Below are 18,565 nucleotides of genomic sequence, written 5' to 3'. Positions count from 1 at the left end.
GGGGAGATACTTCACAAATTAACCCAATGTCTTAATATTGTGCGTTTGTGTTAACATTTTCTATCGGGGAGTGCTAAATAAGGGAGATGCTCTTTATACAGTAACTCCTCACTTATCATTGTAGTTATGTTCCTGAAAAATGCAACTTTAAGTGAAAGGATGTTAAACAAATCCAATTTTCCCATAAGATTTAATGTAAATGTGGGGGGGTTAGGTTCCAAGGAAATTTTTGGGGGGCAGACAAAAGGCATTATATAATGTACTGTACTGTGGTTGGGAAGTGCCCCTGGCTTACCGCACCCAGGCCCAGCCTGCTGCAGGCAAGGATGCTAGGAAGCACCTTCGCAGCAGCAGCGGCAGCTTCCCTGGAGAAGAACAGGCGCTGACTTTGCTGGGGGATGCTCCGGGCCCGCCTCTTCCCATCCCTGTTCCACTCCAGGCCTGCCTCGTCCCACCCCCACTCCACCTCCTCTCCGGAGCACACCACATCCCCGCTCCTTTCCCCCCCACCCAGAAAGTCCTAAGCGCTGCCAAACAGCTGTTTGGCGGTGGAGGAAGCGCTGGGAGGAAGAGGCGGAGAAGAGGAACTTGTGCAATGCTCCCTTGTAAAGTCGCTGCTCTTCTACAGAATCTTACAAGCAGTGGACAGAGCAGGCAGCCAAACATTATAAGGGAGCATTGCACAACTTTATGGTATTGCCACCCTTACTTCTGTTCTGCTGGTAGCAGGGCACTGCCTTCAGAGCTGTGAAATCTGTATAGTATAGGGTAAAAATACACATGACCAGCTTTCATGGTCCGTGACATGTTTTTCATGGCCATGAATTTGGTAAGGCCCTATTTATAAAATAATTCAAAATCATCTTGACCCTTCCCTATTCCCATCAGCTCCTATCACTTCTCATTTTAATTTCTTCCCTACCTCCTTTCCCCCTCCCAGCTTCCTTCCCTACATGTCAACAAGACTCTTCTCTATATCATAGCCACAATATTTTGTTTTATGACATTTTCATTCTCAGCTGGGAGGCAGAGGTGGGAATGCTTCCAAAGGAAGAAAACAATGGCATATGTAAGAGCAAGAGTACTACGGAGATGAGTGAGAGGCTGGGCTCAATTCTGCTCCCACTGAAATGAGTGGCAAAACTCCTGTTGTGTCTGTGCCGTATATAATTGTGACAGCTTGGGGGTAATCTCTGTTGGTATAAAGGTACTTACCAGAATTTGCATCCATTCCTCACAGGTAGATCTCATTCGCACCTTCACATTCCGCAACTCCAAACAAACATACACAGGGATCCCCATTATGGTGGCAAATATGGACACCGTGGGCACGTTTGAAATGGCAAAGGTGATGACTAAAGTAAGTGCTGACTTTCATCTTTCTCTGCAAAAGCTGGGAAACCATTTGTTTGGTGACAGAATGTCCTGTAATAAGGCAATTACATACTTTAGATATGTGCATTGGGAGTTAGGATGCAAAGGGAACCGCTGTGATAAAATCAAGAACAGGATGGTAAAAACTTAAGACAGTGTCTTCACTGCAGAAAGGGGTTTTTTCACATCAAGATACCTAACCCAAGATAGCACTCTGCATGTAAAAGCCTAGTGGGCACAAGGCACAGGTAATTTTTACCTGGCTGTAGCTAGTTGAGGTCAGCCCCCAGTGGGGGAGGGGATAGAATTGATATTATCAGAACCCTTTAGTGACATTACAACCTTGTATAACTTAGAGTAATTGCTTCTCTGTTGTTTCTATTTATAAATAGTGCATTATGTAAGAGAAATCTGATTAGTTGCAAAGATTTTGATCATGCAGGTTATCTAGTAGTACAGCTACTGCAATCAGAACTCATTAGTTAATTGGCCTCTAGCCTCATGACTCACAACACATCCATAGTGAGCAAGAAACTGAGAATACACTGAACAACTGCATACTTAATGGTGGATTATTGCTTATTTAGACACCGATCCTGCAAGGTGCTAAGCACTGTGAACTCTCACTGAAGAGGAATCAGGATCAAGCCCTAATTCATTATTATTTCAAGCAAGATTAATATAAAAGTAAGACACAGTGACATGTCAGAGTGCTAAGTTTGCAGCTGCAGAATGGGAGGAGGAGAGATGACTAACTTGGACGTTACTATCAGTTTGCTTGTTTCTTTTCTTTTTCTAGCATGCAATGTTCACTGCTATTCAGAAGCATTATTCTCTGGAAGAATGGAAACTGTTTGCAGTCAATCACCCAGAATGCCTTGAGGTATATTCCCATATTATAAACTCATTCTGCCCTGCCTTAAAGTAGCCCACGCACGGTTATGAAAGTTATTCCTTTATGGAAAATAATACCCATGGCATTGTTCTCTTGACATTGCACAAGGTGTTTCATTACCTGTGGCTCATTTTTAAATGATATTTTCATTATGAGGGGCTTGTCTGAAGGCCAACCTATCACTTAGGTTCAACAGCTTTTTTCATATATAGTACTAGAGTAGAGGTAGGCCCAAAGGAATATACTCTGTCTGAACACTTTGGCACTTAAGTTACGCATCTTATAGATAGCTTGAAAGCACATTTTTGTGTTGCATAGTGATTGCAGTAGTGTCGTCTCTGTAGCCTTGGATCTCTGCAGGAGGTTCTGTGAGCCAGCAGCTGTGGAAGTTATTTTTTCTATGAGGACATAGTGAGGAGGTAGATTAAGGGAGGATTGAGTGAATTGACAGGTCCGAGCCCTATTCTCTAAGGGATCCCCAAAGTTTGCAACTCTGCCTTTCAGTATACAAACTGGTTAAGGTTCTGTGTTTTTGTTGATCTGGGCAACTCAGATGATAATGGTTGCCCATGAAAGAGTCCACTTATACATTTCACATTATTTTGTAGATAGTTTAAATGTAAATAGGGCTTATAATATGCCACTATTGCTGTATTGAAGAAGAGCCTCAAAACAAAGTGTAGGTAACTGATTGATTTGTCCAGCTATGGTATTTATTTCTGTATGGTTTTATATAGCAGAGCACTGGATAGTTTCTATGGAAGCTTTCCCAGGGTAGGTGGAAACAGATGCAAGAACTGTGCACTTGTCTGACCTCTAAGAGCTGCTGATCATTTCTCTCTCTCTCTCTCTCTCTCTCTCTCTCTCTCTGTGTCTCTCCAGCATGTAGCAGTGAGCTCAGGCAGTGGGAAGGCTGATTTGGACAAGCTGACAAGTATCCTGGAGGCCATTCCCCTTATCAAGTACATTTGCCTGGATGTGGCCAATGGATATTCAGAGCACTTTGTGGAAATTGTGAAAACTGTCCATGCCAAGTTTCCAAATCACACCATCATGGTAGGTGGGTAGAAGAGGGGTATTGGGGTTATCGTCCTAAGCAGGGCTCAAATTTTCCTGATACTGGGTAGTTATGCCACACTAGCACTTCTGGTGCAGCCCCATCTATTTCTGCAGGATCTAAGTCCTCATTAACAAAATAGAGGGGCCTGAAGTTCTGCTGATTTACCTCTGCTGAAAGTCTCACCCTAAATTCCTGTCTTTGTGGTTGCAAAGATAATCTTCCCCACATGAACAAATACAGTGCTCTTTTCCTGAGCCCAAGGACATGGGAAGTAGCTCTGTGATGGTTTGATCTGCCTCCATTCATCTCAGAAGGGTGTTGACTGGGAAGCCAAATGATGGCAGTTTAATAAAATGTCAGTGTTGTCACTTTTTCACTACTAATCATGGTAGTAGAAATGTTCAACGTTTACTCTGAGATTGTGGTTAGAGTTCAGGATTGTGGACAGAGTTCAGATTAAGTTTTTGTCCAACCTCCACCCACCTCCCACACTGACTCTGACCTTTACTCATAAATTTTGTAGTTTCACCTTCCATGTCAGTGATTCCAAGCTGAGTTCCCCAGAGCACTTGCTGGTAGTGTGTGCAGAGCTGGCTGGTCACATGGTGCTGACTCCTCCTTGTTTCCAGCTACTAAATTACATCAAAAGCATCTAGACATAGATTAAATACTTTCCTAATTTTGCTGGATTGGGTCAACAGTTGCTGTAGTTGCCAGAGGACTGTTAGGCACTCATGAATGGGAAGGGGAGGTGTCAGTCCAGTGACTGGAGTAGCCACTGAGGGGACTTCACCATGGCATGCCTACCCCTTTTCAGTACACCTATGCTGTATCCCTCCTGTCCCATAAGTGCTAATGAGTAGGGAACTTGTGTAGAACAGGGCACCATGCGGAGAGTGTATGTACACTCTTGATAGCATTATGCCTGCAGCAGAACCACACCAATTCTGCTGCTAGTGGTCCTCATTGGCCAAGGGGCAGGGAGCTGAATTTGTTCTTTAGAGAGCAGCAAAGGCTCTGGTATTAGAATGATTAACTGTCTCTTAAAGCTATTGGCCTTTCTTCAAACTAACACAAAAGAAACCACTTGCATGGGCAAGACATTGCCATTCTTTCATGCCAGGCACAAAACTCCTCCACCACACCCTTAAAATAGCTGGAAAAAAACAGGTTATAACCAGCTGATCCTGCTTGAAGCAGACAATGGAGCTGCATGTTCATGCAACTTAGGGGAGCCCATGTTCTTCCGGCCCACATGGGATGAAGCCGCAGTGGAAAATGGGACAGGGAGGAGGGGGAAGAACGTGAAAGAAAAAGTGACTCTGCGTTCTTGCCTGCTGAGTTCTGGCTTGTTGTAAATGGGAAGATTGTGCTGGAGCGCCCCTGGGGACCTGGGTAACCATCACCTAACAAACAGGCCCACTGCCAAAGTGACCAGATAAGATTCATGTGTGTGGCCCAATTCTGCCTTCTTTGCACACACACACAGGGTGGATTTGATTTGATTTAAATCAAATTGATTTAAATAATGATTTAAATCACTAGTCAGGAAGACTTGATTTAATCATAGTTTTCTACATGCATTCTTGTTGGTTGTTATAACCTTAATACATATTCTTCACAACTCAGAGATAGATGTAGGTTTCATCATATACATTTGTAAACAGTGATTTATTTTGAAAACTTTTCAGATGAGTTTTACAGCTATATCAGAAAATGAATGATTGGTTATTTCATTTACCAAAGGTAATTGAAGCAGATATTTATGAAGTCATTGGGAGGGGAACTATCTCCAATTCAACAGGTTAATCATTAGTAGTCAGAGGATTTTCTTGCCATGCTGTATTAGGAGGAGAACATCACCAGATAGACATTTAAATCGTTTTATTTAACTAAAACAACAACGTTAAGTATTCTGGATATTTTTTCTTCAACAGCAGACCTATAATATTTTAACAAAACAAGCGTATGTCTCTTGCTTCTCACATTTATCTCCAGACTTCTTCTCCTTGTCCAGATCTATTCCGCCCCCAACAATCTTCTGTTCATTGAACTTTTTGAAACTTTGCACTTTTAAAGAGGTAAGGGATTGACTCTGTGTACACAAATTTGCAGAGGGACAGTAGGGTTGAGGGCTGTTATTTCTCACCTCTATATATTATTCATTTATTTATAAACATTTTGCTGTTAACAAGCACATTACCTCTGGAGACACAAATCCACAGTTTGAGAAATGCAAAGCTAAGCATCTCTGATGGTATCTTCTAGACTGAGCACTGAGTCCCATTGGGTAGATAGAAAGATTAACCTAAAATCTATACAGAAGCCTGTGGAACCCCATAAGATTGGGTCCCTAATCCATGAACTACTGGAACTCATTTACAAAACTTTTCTTAAACATTACATGAATATATTGTCTCATACTATAGAATTAGAATTTATAATCCCTATTCCATGATGAGATATCTTTGAGCTATAATGTATCTTAAGTAAAACTATCTTTAGATAGGTTTTTTCCTCAAAAAGCATTTTATCAAAAAAATCCGATTTAAATAAAAAAAAATATGATTAAAAAAATCATTGATTTTTATCCACCCTGCACACACAGCTCTCAGTGACTTTGATAGGAGTTTGTGGGTATGCAAAGAAGGCAGGATTGGGCCCTGGAGGGACTGACCTCAGTTTTTGAATGAATGTCTTTTTATGTCTGATGAACAGCAAAGGAGTAGCTCACAATATTATTATTTATATTCCAGTAGTATGGAGCGACCCCAGCTGAGATCCCATTGTCCAAACACATAAGAGACAGTCCCTGCTCGGAATAGCTTACAATCTAAATACACAGAGAAAACATTACTGTTTCCATTTTATAGATGGAAACTGAGAAATTAAGTGACTTGCCCACGGTAACACAGGAAATCAGTGGCAGACCCAAGAGTTGAACCTAGATCTGAGTCCCAGTCCAAATGCCTTAATCCTATCCTTTCTCAGTTACCTTCTTGCTCTCTGTTTCTCTACTGTTGTCATTAAAATTATTATTATTGTGACCAGACAGCAACTGTGAAAAATCAAGACATAGGGTGGGGGGTAATAGGCACCCGTATAAGACAAAGCCCCAAATATCGGGACTGTCCCTATAAAATCAGGATATCTGGTCACCCTAATTATAAGTCATGTTTTAGTAACAACACCACATCTATAGTTCTGGCTCACTATATCTGAATGACACGAGCCTACATGAGGGTGACTGCTTTTCTAATCTCTTACACAGAGATACTTTTCTACTCCTAAAAGCCTGTGAACAAATTCAGGGCGATTCCTTCCTCTTGAAAGCCTCCATACATTCCTAACCCTTCAAATGCCCCGACCGCCTGCAAAGTCTGTGAGTCAGCTCTATCCCATCCTCAAAAGCAATTTGAAAAGACGAATTTATGCTTCTGTTCTACCCCCGCAGTGTTCTCTGTGTTCTTATGGGCTCGAAGTGAAAGCTCCAGCCCTTAACTAATAGGTCTAAAAATAACTGTGTTCTAATAGCTGAAAGTGATCCCCAGGACCTTGCAGGCTGCCCTGTTCACTCTCCTCAGAATGACCCCCTACAGTTGGCTCGCACTAGGAGTGCAGTACAAAACTGTAACACGAACCAGGGTCTCAGGGAATGTTTGTTCCCATGGGTCATGTAACAGGTTCAGCTGTGAGTCTGTGATGTACTGTGCAAGGCAGCTACGGCTCCTACACTGTATGCCATGGGGCTCCTCATTGGCCTTTGCCTTATGTGCCAATGGAAGCATGGCTGTTGCGTAATGAGATTTGGGAGAGTGGGATATGTTTTTATAATCAATTTGGCCTGCTGTCTTCTCCTCCTTTTGAATACCTAGCTCTGACATAGCCCTTTTCATCCATATATCTCAGAGCACTTCAGACAGCAGTTCAGTATCATTATTCACATGACAGGTAGGGAAACTAAGGCACAGAGAGGCAAAGTGATGTGCCTCAGGTTATCCAGCAGGACAGGAAAAGACCAGGGAATAGACCCTAGGCCTCCTGAGTTCCAGCCTAGCACCCTGTCCAGTAGATCTCACTGCCTCCCAGTGTCAGGGTGGTATTACAGTATTTTGTTTATTAGCAGCATAGAATCAGGAAGTTAGGGCCTGATCCTACTCTTATTGAAGTCAATGTCAAAACTCCTGTTGGCTTAAATGGTGGAGGATCCTTTCCTTACAAAGGGAAATCTAGTTCATGTTTACCAATCTAGTTTTAAATGTCCCAAATGATAGGATTTCCATCATTTTCATTGTAAGACTATTACATGGCCTAATATATGTCTCTGCCAGTAAGTTTTTATTTATTTATTTATTTATTTATTTATTTTTCTGATATTCATCCTGACTGTGTGGTGTTTGTTTGTTTGTAAATTCTCTCCCATCCTTGGTTTTTACATTAAAACTCCTAGAACATCTCCCCCGAGTTGTGCATACTTAGCTCTTTGAGTTAACTGTGTTTGGTGACTTCATTGTCCACAAAGATGACATTTAGTCTTGGATCTGCTCAGAATATCATGGCTACTATGATAGTCATGGTGGGACTGTCTCAAATGGTTCCTGGCTCATCTTGCCACGAGGGGCACAGTTGTGATCCGGTGTTTGGCCTAGAATTAGAGGTAGGGAAGGTAGAGCTAGAGGAGGCTGTACCTCCTAGGCACATCCTCTCACCTTCATCCATTGCCATTTGCCAGTGGTCTTTTGGCTAGCTTTCATTCAGTATGGCAGTGCTCCTCCCTAAGTCAATGTGAGTTAATAAAAGCAAAAAGTGGAATTAACTACAACTCTGCAACCTACAAAACACCACCTCTGGGAGAAACCATGACACCAGGACCCACCACATGGATTCTACACGACACCCCAATATAATCAACCTATTAAGATGACCCCTAACTAGAGCTGAATTATTTGTATTTTCCAAAGGATTGAATTTCTCCCCCACCATAGAACCTGATACCATAGTAATGTGGAGAACTAAAAGAATTCTTTCTCCAACCCTGCCTCAAAGAATTCTTTCACAAGAAAGACACCACCACCCACAACTACCATGTCCCCACTAAATCATAAGAAAAACGAATCATCTGACTGGACACCAACTAGTGGACAAAACCTGACACTTGAACATTACATTGATTGCTTCAGGAAAAAAATAAACAGTGACATCCTTAACAAACATCACATCCACCACAATCTCTCCACTGCCAAGTGGACAACTATACAGTCCCTGAAATCCAGCCACCAAATAATGATCAAACCAGCAAACAATGAGACACTGTCATAGTCCTCAGCCATGACGACTATGTCAGTGAGGCCAACCAACAACTGTCTGACATCACGTACTATAAAGAACGTAAAGACGACCCCACACCACAATTCATTCAAGAATTTAAGGATATCATCAATTCCTTCCCCAAACAACTCCAAGAGAGAGTCTACACCCTCATCCCCCACAAATTCACCCCAGGGACCTTTTACATGCTTCCCAGGATACACGAAAAGGGAATCTACGTTGACCCATCACATCTGGCCATGGAACTCTTACTCAAGGGATATTAGAACTCACAGAAACCATCTTCAAACCACTCCCTGCACGAAGGGCCAGCTTCCTCTAGGACACTACCAACTTCCTCCCGAAACTCCACAACATCAACTATTTCTTGCCATCCTGGATGTCACCTCCCTGTACACCAACATCCCTCACCATGACAGCATCACTGCCTGTCTCAAATATCTACAAGACAATGGACAACACTCAGATATCCCTCCCCCCCCCCCAAACACCAAACTCAACCATTTCAGCTTCACCCTTAACAACTTTTACATTCAACAATAAACACTTTCCCCAAACCTTGGGAACAGCCATGGGTACTAGGATGGCTCCCCAGTATGCTGACCTCTTCGTGGCCCATCTTGAGGAAGAATTTCTGGAAAAATGAAACATAAAACCAATGATATACCCGAGATATATCGGTGATATTGTCATCCTCTGGGCAGACAACCAGAACTCCTTCATTGATTTCTACAACAACTTCAACCATCACCGCCCATTCATCAAACTCTCTCTAGAACACTCCCACACCAGCATCAATTTCCTGCACATCATGACTGGCTTCAACAATGGAACCTATAGAATATACCAGAAACCCACGGGTCACTACATTCACCTCCACAGATCCAGCAACCACTCCAGACACATCAAGAAACCTGTTACCTACAGCTAGGCACTCATATACCATAACATACCAAGTATCACACTGTGCACATGGTAATCTGCTTTAGTGATACAAAGCGCGTTCTTAATCTTGCAAGTGCCACACTTCCTTCCACCTCACCCAAGAGCACACAACATAAAGCACAGCAAGAGGCTGCAGGACAGGAAAGAAGCAGCGCTTTGCTGGAGCACTGAGCCAATTCTACATCCTGTATTTTTTGCTGGTCTTTCATCTTTTTTTATCTTATTTTAAAAAATCAATTTCATACGATTTTGAGTGTTTCCTACACCCGAATCTGCTGCCCACAATGTTGCTGGTTTGTTAAGTGTCTCAAATGGTGGGTTTCTGACTAGTTCAGTTTTACTAAAAGAGAACTGAAATGCATTAAAAATAAATAAATAGTGAGTTACAAGCCAAGAGCAGCAAACAGAGAATGGGCCTCACCCTACATTATCCAATTTCTGTTGACTTCAATAGGCATTGTGACCGAATAAGGACCGAGTAAATACTGAGTTAGGATTTGCTCCCTGGTCTTCCATATCAGTGCTGCCACAAACGACTGCTTTAGTAAGGATCCTTATTTAAAGGTGATCTAAGTGGTTTTTAACCTCTCAAAATCTAAATTCAGATCCTCCCTAAAATGAACAACCCCTACTAGCACAAGGATCACAAATGGATGATGCAAGGCATGCAGGAATCAAGGTTAATGCAAGCAATGTGCAAGAGTTGTGCCTGGTTAAGGATGCATGCACTTCCCATAGGTGTTGGCATGTATACTCTTTGGACGTTTGCTGCTGTGGGAAATGACTTGAGGATTTGGCCCTTCATGAATAAACGATTCACTGGATGGGGTTTTAATGCAACCCATTATTGAACAAGAGACCAGCCACAAAATTAAAATCCGGAACTGCGCTTGGGTTCCAAACATCCAAGTTAGAGATGTTTGGGCCAATCACTAATCTGATTTGAATCCAGGAGGTATCTGTGTTATCTGTCTAATTTATATGAAATGTACAGTGGACAACCTGGTAATATTGTAATGATAACAGAAGTACAGTTCCCTAATGAGTGAAGTTAACTGTTTGCCCTTCCTGGTATATCAGCTAGTATAAGAAATGAATAAAAACCAGCAGAATCATCATCATTTTCTACTGCATGTGGCTTTAAAATCTCCCGTGTGTAATATTGTTGCTTCTGTCTCAGGCAGGTAATGTGGTGACAGGAGAGATGGTGGAGGAACTTACTCTTTCTGGAGCAGATATCATTAAAGTGGGTATCGGACCTGGTAAGTCATATCTGGGCTGAAAAATGAAGACGTGGGTGGAAGGGTTGTTGCATAGATGAACTGAATGTATATGCCACAGCCATTCAGCTGTGCACAGGATCGCACTTTTTAAAGGTGCCTGGGCCCATTCATGTTAACAGAGTCGTAGACCCCGTTCTCAGAGACAGTATATGTGAGAGATAATGGGCAGGATATATGCATGAAGAGCCACAAGAATGATTGACTGAAGAGCTCAAAGATTTAAATGTGGAAGAGGCTTGGAATTTTTTCAACTATATGAAAACTATCTGAAATTTGCATCCCAAGCAAACGAAAAACTTGTAGGCAAAAGCTCCAGACCCAGCTGGATGAATAAATCACCTCAAAATGGGTTATTAGGAGTAAGCAGAGAGCACATAGGAATGGAAAATAGGGGTATATCAACAAAAAAAACCCTACATTGTGGAGATTAGAAAATGTGGGAGTTGCTACAAGTCAAGCTGAATTAACTCTTGCCAAGGAAATTTAAAAAACATTATTATTTATCTAAATAAAAAGAATAAGGAAGGATGAGGTTGGGATGCTAGTGTGGATGGGAAAGAGATTAAAGATAATCTAGGTATGGGCCAAAAACTAAATGAATGCTTTGTCTTGGTTTTCAGTAAGGATGATAATATGGAGCATGTTCAGGAAGGCAGTAAGGCTGATGACATGAGTGTCTAGACATGGAAATTACCACATATGTGGTGGAGGAAAATCTTAAAGACCTTGATGTGCAAAAACTGGGGGGACCAGATCATTCCATGCCAGAATACTGAAAGAACTGGTGCATAGGATTGCTATTTTGGTAGCAAGGATTTTTAATAAATCTGTCTATATGGGGGAAGAACCATATGACTAGAGAATCGCTAACATCCTACCTATATTTAAAAAAGGGAATAAAGTGATCACGTGCTTATAGACCTGTAAGTCCGATTTCAGTAGTATGCAAACTGCCTTAGAACAAATTGTGACGTGAAGAATAATTAAATTAACGGAGGTAAATGGTAAAGGGGATGTTTACCAAAGATAGATCATACCAGACTAACCTGATTTCCTTCTTTGTAAAAATAACTGATTATTTTTGATAAGGGAAATGCAATGGATTTTCTCTACTTGAAGGGGAGAAGGCAACAGGTTGTGCTGCAAAGGGAATTAGCAGAGTGGAGGGAGGTTACTAGTGGAGTTCCTCAAGGATTGGTCTTGGGACCAATCTTATTTACTATTTTTTTTATTAATGACCTTGGCACAAAAAGTAGGAGTTGCAAATTTGCTGATGACACAAAGAAGGGGGGAGGCATCATCAATACGGAGGCAATCGGAATATTAGACGGGAAGCGCTGGATGATCTTGAAAACTGGAGTGACAGAAATGGGATGAAATTCGATAGTACAAAATACACTTAGGTCTAATAATAAAAATTCCTGCTACAAGCTGGGGGCTTATCACTTAGGCCTGGTCTACACTAACCCCCCAATTCGAACTAAGGTATGCAACTTCAGCTACGTGAATAACGTAGCTGAAGTCGACATACCTTAGTTCGAACTTACCGCGGTTCAGATGCGGTCCACACGCGGCAGGCAGGCTCCCCCGTCGACTCCGCGGTACTCCTCTCGCCGAGCTGGAGTACCGCAGTCGACGGCGAGCACTTCCGGGATCGATTTATCGCGTCCAGACCAGACGCGATAAATCGAACCCGGAAGTTCGATAGCCAGCCGTCGAACTACCGCGTAAGTATAGACATACCCTTAGAAGCAACAGGAGAAGCAAGAGACCTGGGTGTGTAGGTTGATCACAGGATGACTATGAGCCACCAATGTGATGCGGCTGTGAAAAAGGCAAATGCAATCCTAGGATGTATCAAGTGAAGCATTTCCAGAAAAGCTAGAAAAGTATTAATGATATTGTACAAGGCACTGCTAATTTAGGATACTGTGTGTAATTTTGATCACCCATGTTAAAGATAAATTCAGACTGGAACAGGTGCAGAGATGAGCTGCTAGGATGACCAGGGGAATGCAGGGCCTATTTTATGAGAAGTGACTGGAACAATTTGGCTTCTTTAGCAGAAAGAAGGCTGAGATGGGATATGATTGCTCTCTATAAATACGTTGGGGGGTAAATACCACGGAGAGTGAAGAGCTATTTAAGCCAAAGGACAATGTTGGCACAAGAACAAATGGCTATAAACTAGCCATGAACAAATTCAGGTTAGAAATTAGGAGGAGGTTTCAGAGGGATGATGTTCTGAACACCTCCCAACAGGAGTTGTGGGGACATTAGTTTTAAGAGCGAGCTGGAAAAATTTATGAGTGCAATTGTATGATGGGGTTGCTTGTGATGGTAGGGGGTACAACTCAGCAGCCCTGTGGCTCACCTCCAGTTTATGGCTTATGGTCCTAAGAGCACATGCTTCAGGGTTTCAGCCAGCCACCTGCAGGGGTCAGGAAGGGATATTTTCCTCCCTAGTGTTGTTGGGTTTTTTTAATCTCCTTCCGCTGAAGCATCAGAGATGGCCAGGGCTGGAGATGGGACATTGAATGGGGAGGGCCAGAGGCTTTGAGGTGGCACTCAGCATTCTCTCTCTCTCAGGTGTTTGGCTGGCTGGTTCTTGCTCACATGCTCAGGGTCACCATATTTTGGGGGCAGGAAGGAATTTCCCCCCTGGGCAGAGTTGGCAGTGACTGGGTTTTTTTTCACCTTTGTCTGCAGTGTGTGGGTGCGGGTCACTGCCAGGATTCTCTGGGTATATCTCACTTAATCATTTCCCAGCCATTGCAGGGGCCTTGGTGCACCTCAGTCCCTCCTATTCTCTGCCTTTGGCACATCATAGTTTAGTCTCCTGTGGACTGTAATACTTTGGTCTCATTTCAGGTGTTGGGTTTAGGGTGCTGGGTGGTGTTTGTGGCCTGTGATATATAGGAAGCCAGACTGGGTCCTTTCTGGCCTTAAGCACTCTGAATCTATTAGCAAACAAGCCTTATAGTGACAGGAGCTCAATCTGTTTAGCTTAACAAAGAGAAATTTAAGGAGTGACTTGATCACAGTCTGTAGTTACCTACATGGGGAGCAAAAGTTTGATAATGGGCTCTTCAGTCTAGCAGACAGAGCAATGACAGTGGCTGGAAGTAGAAGATTGGATGTTTTTTAAAAGGGAGATTCTAGTTCAAACGGAATTATTTTGGGTGAGTTCTAGGGCCTGTATTATACAGGAGGGTTGGAGCCAACGATCACAGTGGTCCCTTCTGGCTTTGGAATCTGTTTCACTGAGTTATTCTGAGCTAAAGATGTGTGGATGAGAGGAAGCATGGTGGTGTCGGCACAATGAATGGCAATGCTATGTTCGGGACTGCTGGTGAGACTTGCCGCATCCTGTTACAAAAAAGACAGGCTGAATCATCTCAGTTAAGTTTCCTGAGGATATATTGTTCAGGGTAGGCACTCTTATTTCATCGCTTGCCTAATAAACATAGTGTAAATCACTAAATCATTTATAAAACTATATTAAGATCAGATTGCCGCCTTGCACACCTCTAAAGTGCTTTGAGATCTATGGATGGAAAAGCACTAAGTACAAAGTATGCTGCATTAATATTTAGTAGTTGTAATGTGTTTGTTAATGGTTTCTTAGGTGCCAATCACTGTAGCACTTTCTAGGGTAAATTACATCTGTGTGAGAGGATCCCACAGGACTTCATGAGTCTTTTTATTTTTCCTTGTTCCCTTCCCTGGTACTGCTATCTGGGATATATAGCTAGAATTTCTTTCCTCTTCTTCTGTCTCCTACCCCTTTGGGCCTGTGTCTTCGAGGATATGTTTATACTACAAAGAAAAGACCTGTGGCCATGAGTCTCAAAGCCCAGGTCATCTGACTAGGGCTCCTGCTATGGGGCTAAAAATAGCAGTATATAGGTTTGGGCTCAGCCGGAGCTTGAGCTCTGAAACCCGGGGGGGGGCGGGAGGGAAAGAGGGGAGGAGTTTCAGAGCCTGAGCTACAACTCAAGCCCAAATGTCCATGCTGCTACTTTTAGCTCCATAGTGTGAGTTTTGTGAGCTCAGGCTCTGGCACTCGCTGCTATGGGTCTTTTTTTTTTTCTTCTTTTTTTGTCAGTGTTGGCAAACCCTGAGTCACTGGATGTTGGTTGTAGAACAAGGGCGTGCCTGGTCCTTTTGTGTCTTCCCATTTACCTTTCCCCTTCTCATAGAAGTCTGATTTTTTTTTAATAGCTGTGATTGCAGACCATTAGAAAACACTTAGACAGAATCATCCAGAGCATTGAACAGAAAGCAGAAAAACAGCAAATAGTTGCTCTAATAATACCTATCTTTCATACAGCGCTTGTCATTGGTAGCTCTCAGAGCACTTTAACACAGTAGGTAAGTATCATTAGCCTCAATTTACAGATAGAGAAACTAAGGCACAGAGAGGCAAAGTGACTTGCACCAGGTCAGCAGCAGAGCTGGGAACAGAATGCAGTTCTTCTGAGGCCCGATTCAGGGCTTGGCCGCTGGACCACAATGCAAAGCAAAGGGAAATGTAAAAACTGATAAAACTGGGCTTAATTTTGAAAGTATCATTCGGATTGACCAGTGTAGCACTCACTGATTAAAAGATCAGGGACAGGCAGGTGAAGCCTTTTAACTCGTATAATGAATTCTGTGAACAGATAATTTGAGAGTAGCAAGTGATGTAATAAGACCTGCAGTTGTGTCCAGAAAAATAGGATGTAGATACCTTACATGCAAATAGGATGCATAAGATACCTTAAAAAATCCAGAAAAATAGGATGCATAAGATACCTTACATGCAAACAGCAGAGATGTTGAGGTGTAATGACTACAGTACAGGTGAATCATCACAGAAATAATTAGTCTGTGGCATCTAAGTGGAGACAATTAACAGTGAATGCACTATACTCTCTGCTGGGAGACCTGTCAAGAAAGATCTTCAGTTGTAATCCAGCCTAGGAGCAGACGTAACAAAGTTCACTCACAAAAGATAAAATCTTGAGGTTTTTACTCAGACAAGCTGCCATCCTGTTTCAAAGAAAACTGCCTTGATAAATTTTAAAGCTTGAGGCAGCTAAATAGTTACCACTGAAGGTTATACTTAAATTAATTTTCCAACCAGTTTTCAGAAAAATCAGTCACTGTTTAAATATCTTTACTCCTGTGAAAGATCAATGGAAGTTCCTATTTTTCCACTTGCATCTGAAGAAGTGAGGTTCTTACCCACGAAAGCTTATGCTCCCAATACTTCTGTTAGTCTTAAAGGTGCCACAGGACCCTCTGTTGCTTTTTACAGATTCAGACTAACACGGCTACCCCTCTGATATTTTTCCAGTAGTTCCCTTCTGCTTGTATATATTGATTAGGGCTTTGGAATCTGGGTTTGTTTGACTGCATTACAAAAATGGAGATTAGAATCTACTTTATAACAGCTTTGACATTTTCTTGCTCATCATGCAGAGCTGCATTCTCTGAATCCTAAATGACAACACCAAATTGTCAGGATGGCCACTTTCTATTTGACTCTTACTTTATTTAAAAAAAAACACATTGAAGACACTTCACTGGGGTTACACCAAAGGTAACTTGAGCATTTATTGTTTTAGAGATTTACATTTTTTAATAATTAGATGTAATGACTAGAATCTGTTTCCTACTATATTACACAGTGCAGTTTTCTTTTGATCACCTTATTTTTTGAGGAGTACTTGTGGCACCTTAGAGGTGCCACAAGGACTCCTCATTCTTTTTGCTGATACAGACTAATACGGCTACCACTCTGAAACTTATTTTTTGAATGTTGGTTGTTCATTTTTTTTATGTCCTCAGCTATTTTAATCAACCAGATGTTGCTGTTCTGGGTACTAAAGATAGTTAAAAAGATGGAGGTTTTTTCCTGTGGAAAACTTCAACAAAAATGAAAAAAAAATTTGTCTAAATTTCCTTCTGAAAATTTTTGAATTTTCAGCAGAAATTAGCATATCACATTATTTCTTCAAAGACCCAAAATATATCTGTTCAAAAATGCAGCTGTGGTGCCTCATGGGAATTGTAGTTTTGGTGCTTCATGCTAGCATTCTTCTCTGTAGAGTAGATTCCCTGGTTGGACTACATCTCCCACAAGACATGGTCTTCCCTCTTAGAGGGAAGTACGTCATGGGAATCCCTGGGAATGGTGGTGCATTATGGGAAAGGAAGTCCAACCTGGGAGCCTGACCCATAAAAGGGAATGGGGATATGAGGCACCTGAACTACAACTCCCATGAGCCACTGTGGCAGTGTTTCAAAATCAAAATATTTCAGTTTTCAGATGTTCTGTTTTATGATGAAAAATTAAAATTTTCCATGGAAGGCAGACACTTTTTGTTTAAAAAAAGATTCATTTAGGCTAAAACCCAATTTTCTGTTGCGGAAATAAAAATCAACAGAAATTTTTTTCTGCTAGCCTGTTGGCTACATTCTTTTGATCTTATTTTCTTTTCATCTAGGTTCTGTGTGCACCACCCGGATTAAGACAGGTGTGGGCTACCCTCAGCTGAGTGCTGTGATCGAGTGTGCAGACTCTGCCCATGGCCTGAAGGGGCATATCATTTCTGTAAGTGAGTATAGTCTGCCAAACACCACTCGCTGCAAATGAGGGCAGGAATGCTAAATAAACAGCCCGGAACACTGAAACTAAGGATCTTCATTAAACTCTCTTTTGTAGTTCTTAGTTAATCAGGCAGAGGTTTGCAACAGTACAAATGATACCCAATTCCTGCTGACTTTCAGTGGGAATTGGGCACTTAATCCCTATTTGTGCTTTAGAAAATTTCCTTCTCAGCCCCCCGCATCTCCCAGTGGAAAATTACAAAACTCCAAAGTCTGGGAAATAAATTAACAGAATTAAAAGAAAGTTAATATTTTGATATGGAGGCAAACAACTGTCCCTGTGGAAGGAAGATCCCTTTGAATGGGTGAAAGAAAAGGGTGGTTGTTACCAGTGAACAGGACATGGGGAGTCACAGGCAGCCACCCTACTAGGAGCTCGTGTACTGACAACAGGGCCTTTCAGACAGTGGAGCTGCAGGGGTCCTCACCCCACTAAGACAAGTTGAAATGTTAGGGAGGGGTTACTGCAGAGCCACATGTCTCAGACTGTCATACATATTGTTTTGGTCTCTGCTGTTGCCATGAACACATCTGTAAAACTCCATAACTCATAAAATTATGAATTACTTTTATATATGGTCTGGTATTTCTACTTGCTCCTGTGAACTCCATATAGGTGAGCAGGGGAGGAGAAAAAAATATGTATGAATGAATAATAAAAAAGGGATAAAGATCTGATTTTAACTAGTACTTGCTTTCCTCCTCCCTGCCCCCAGTCTATTACACATCCAGTTCCAAGAAATACAAACAGACCCTTTCAAGTTAGAACATTTCAGAGTATCAAGTTACTGGGAAGAGGAGACATTCTTATTCCCCAGAGCCTCAAGTCATTACCACCACAAAGCTCAGTCAAATTGCAGCAGCTCATACTCCACACCACTATCAAGAAGTCTTGAGAATTTAATAGGTGGTATCAAAGCAGTGATGTTTACAGAACCATCCTGATTTTCCAATGATCCCTTTCTTCCACTCACCATTCTAAAGAATTTTATTTTTTAATAGGGATGGGCTCAGAATTTGGAT

At 41.9% G+C, this 18,565-nt stretch overlaps 1 protein-coding gene across 1 annotated transcript in view; it reads left to right on the top strand.

Annotated features, from left to right (window-relative positions):
• Positions 1 to 18,565, top strand: part of GMPR (guanosine monophosphate reductase) — a 49,239-nt gene that overhangs the window by 4,441 nt on the left and 26,233 nt on the right. Inside the window, exons 2-6 of the mRNA XM_024200756.3 lie at positions 1,241 to 1,360; positions 2,174 to 2,257; positions 3,152 to 3,325; positions 10,783 to 10,864; positions 17,380 to 17,486. Coding sequence (XP_024056524.1) covers positions 1,241 to 1,360; positions 2,174 to 2,257; positions 3,152 to 3,325; positions 10,783 to 10,864; positions 17,380 to 17,486 — 567 coding nt within the window. The remainder of the gene's footprint in view (positions 1 to 1,240; positions 1,361 to 2,173; positions 2,258 to 3,151; positions 3,326 to 10,782; positions 10,865 to 17,379; positions 17,487 to 18,565) is intronic.

This window comes from Terrapene carolina, unplaced genomic scaffold (genome assembly GCF_002925995.2).
Source record: "Terrapene carolina triunguis isolate 2854851 unplaced genomic scaffold, T_m_triunguis-2.0 Scaffold58, whole genome shotgun sequence".
Taxonomy (NCBI): Eukaryota; Metazoa; Chordata; order Testudines; family Emydidae; genus Terrapene; species Terrapene triunguis.
Note: the sequence above shows the minus strand (reverse complement) of the source record. Positions and strands in the feature narration are given on the sequence as shown.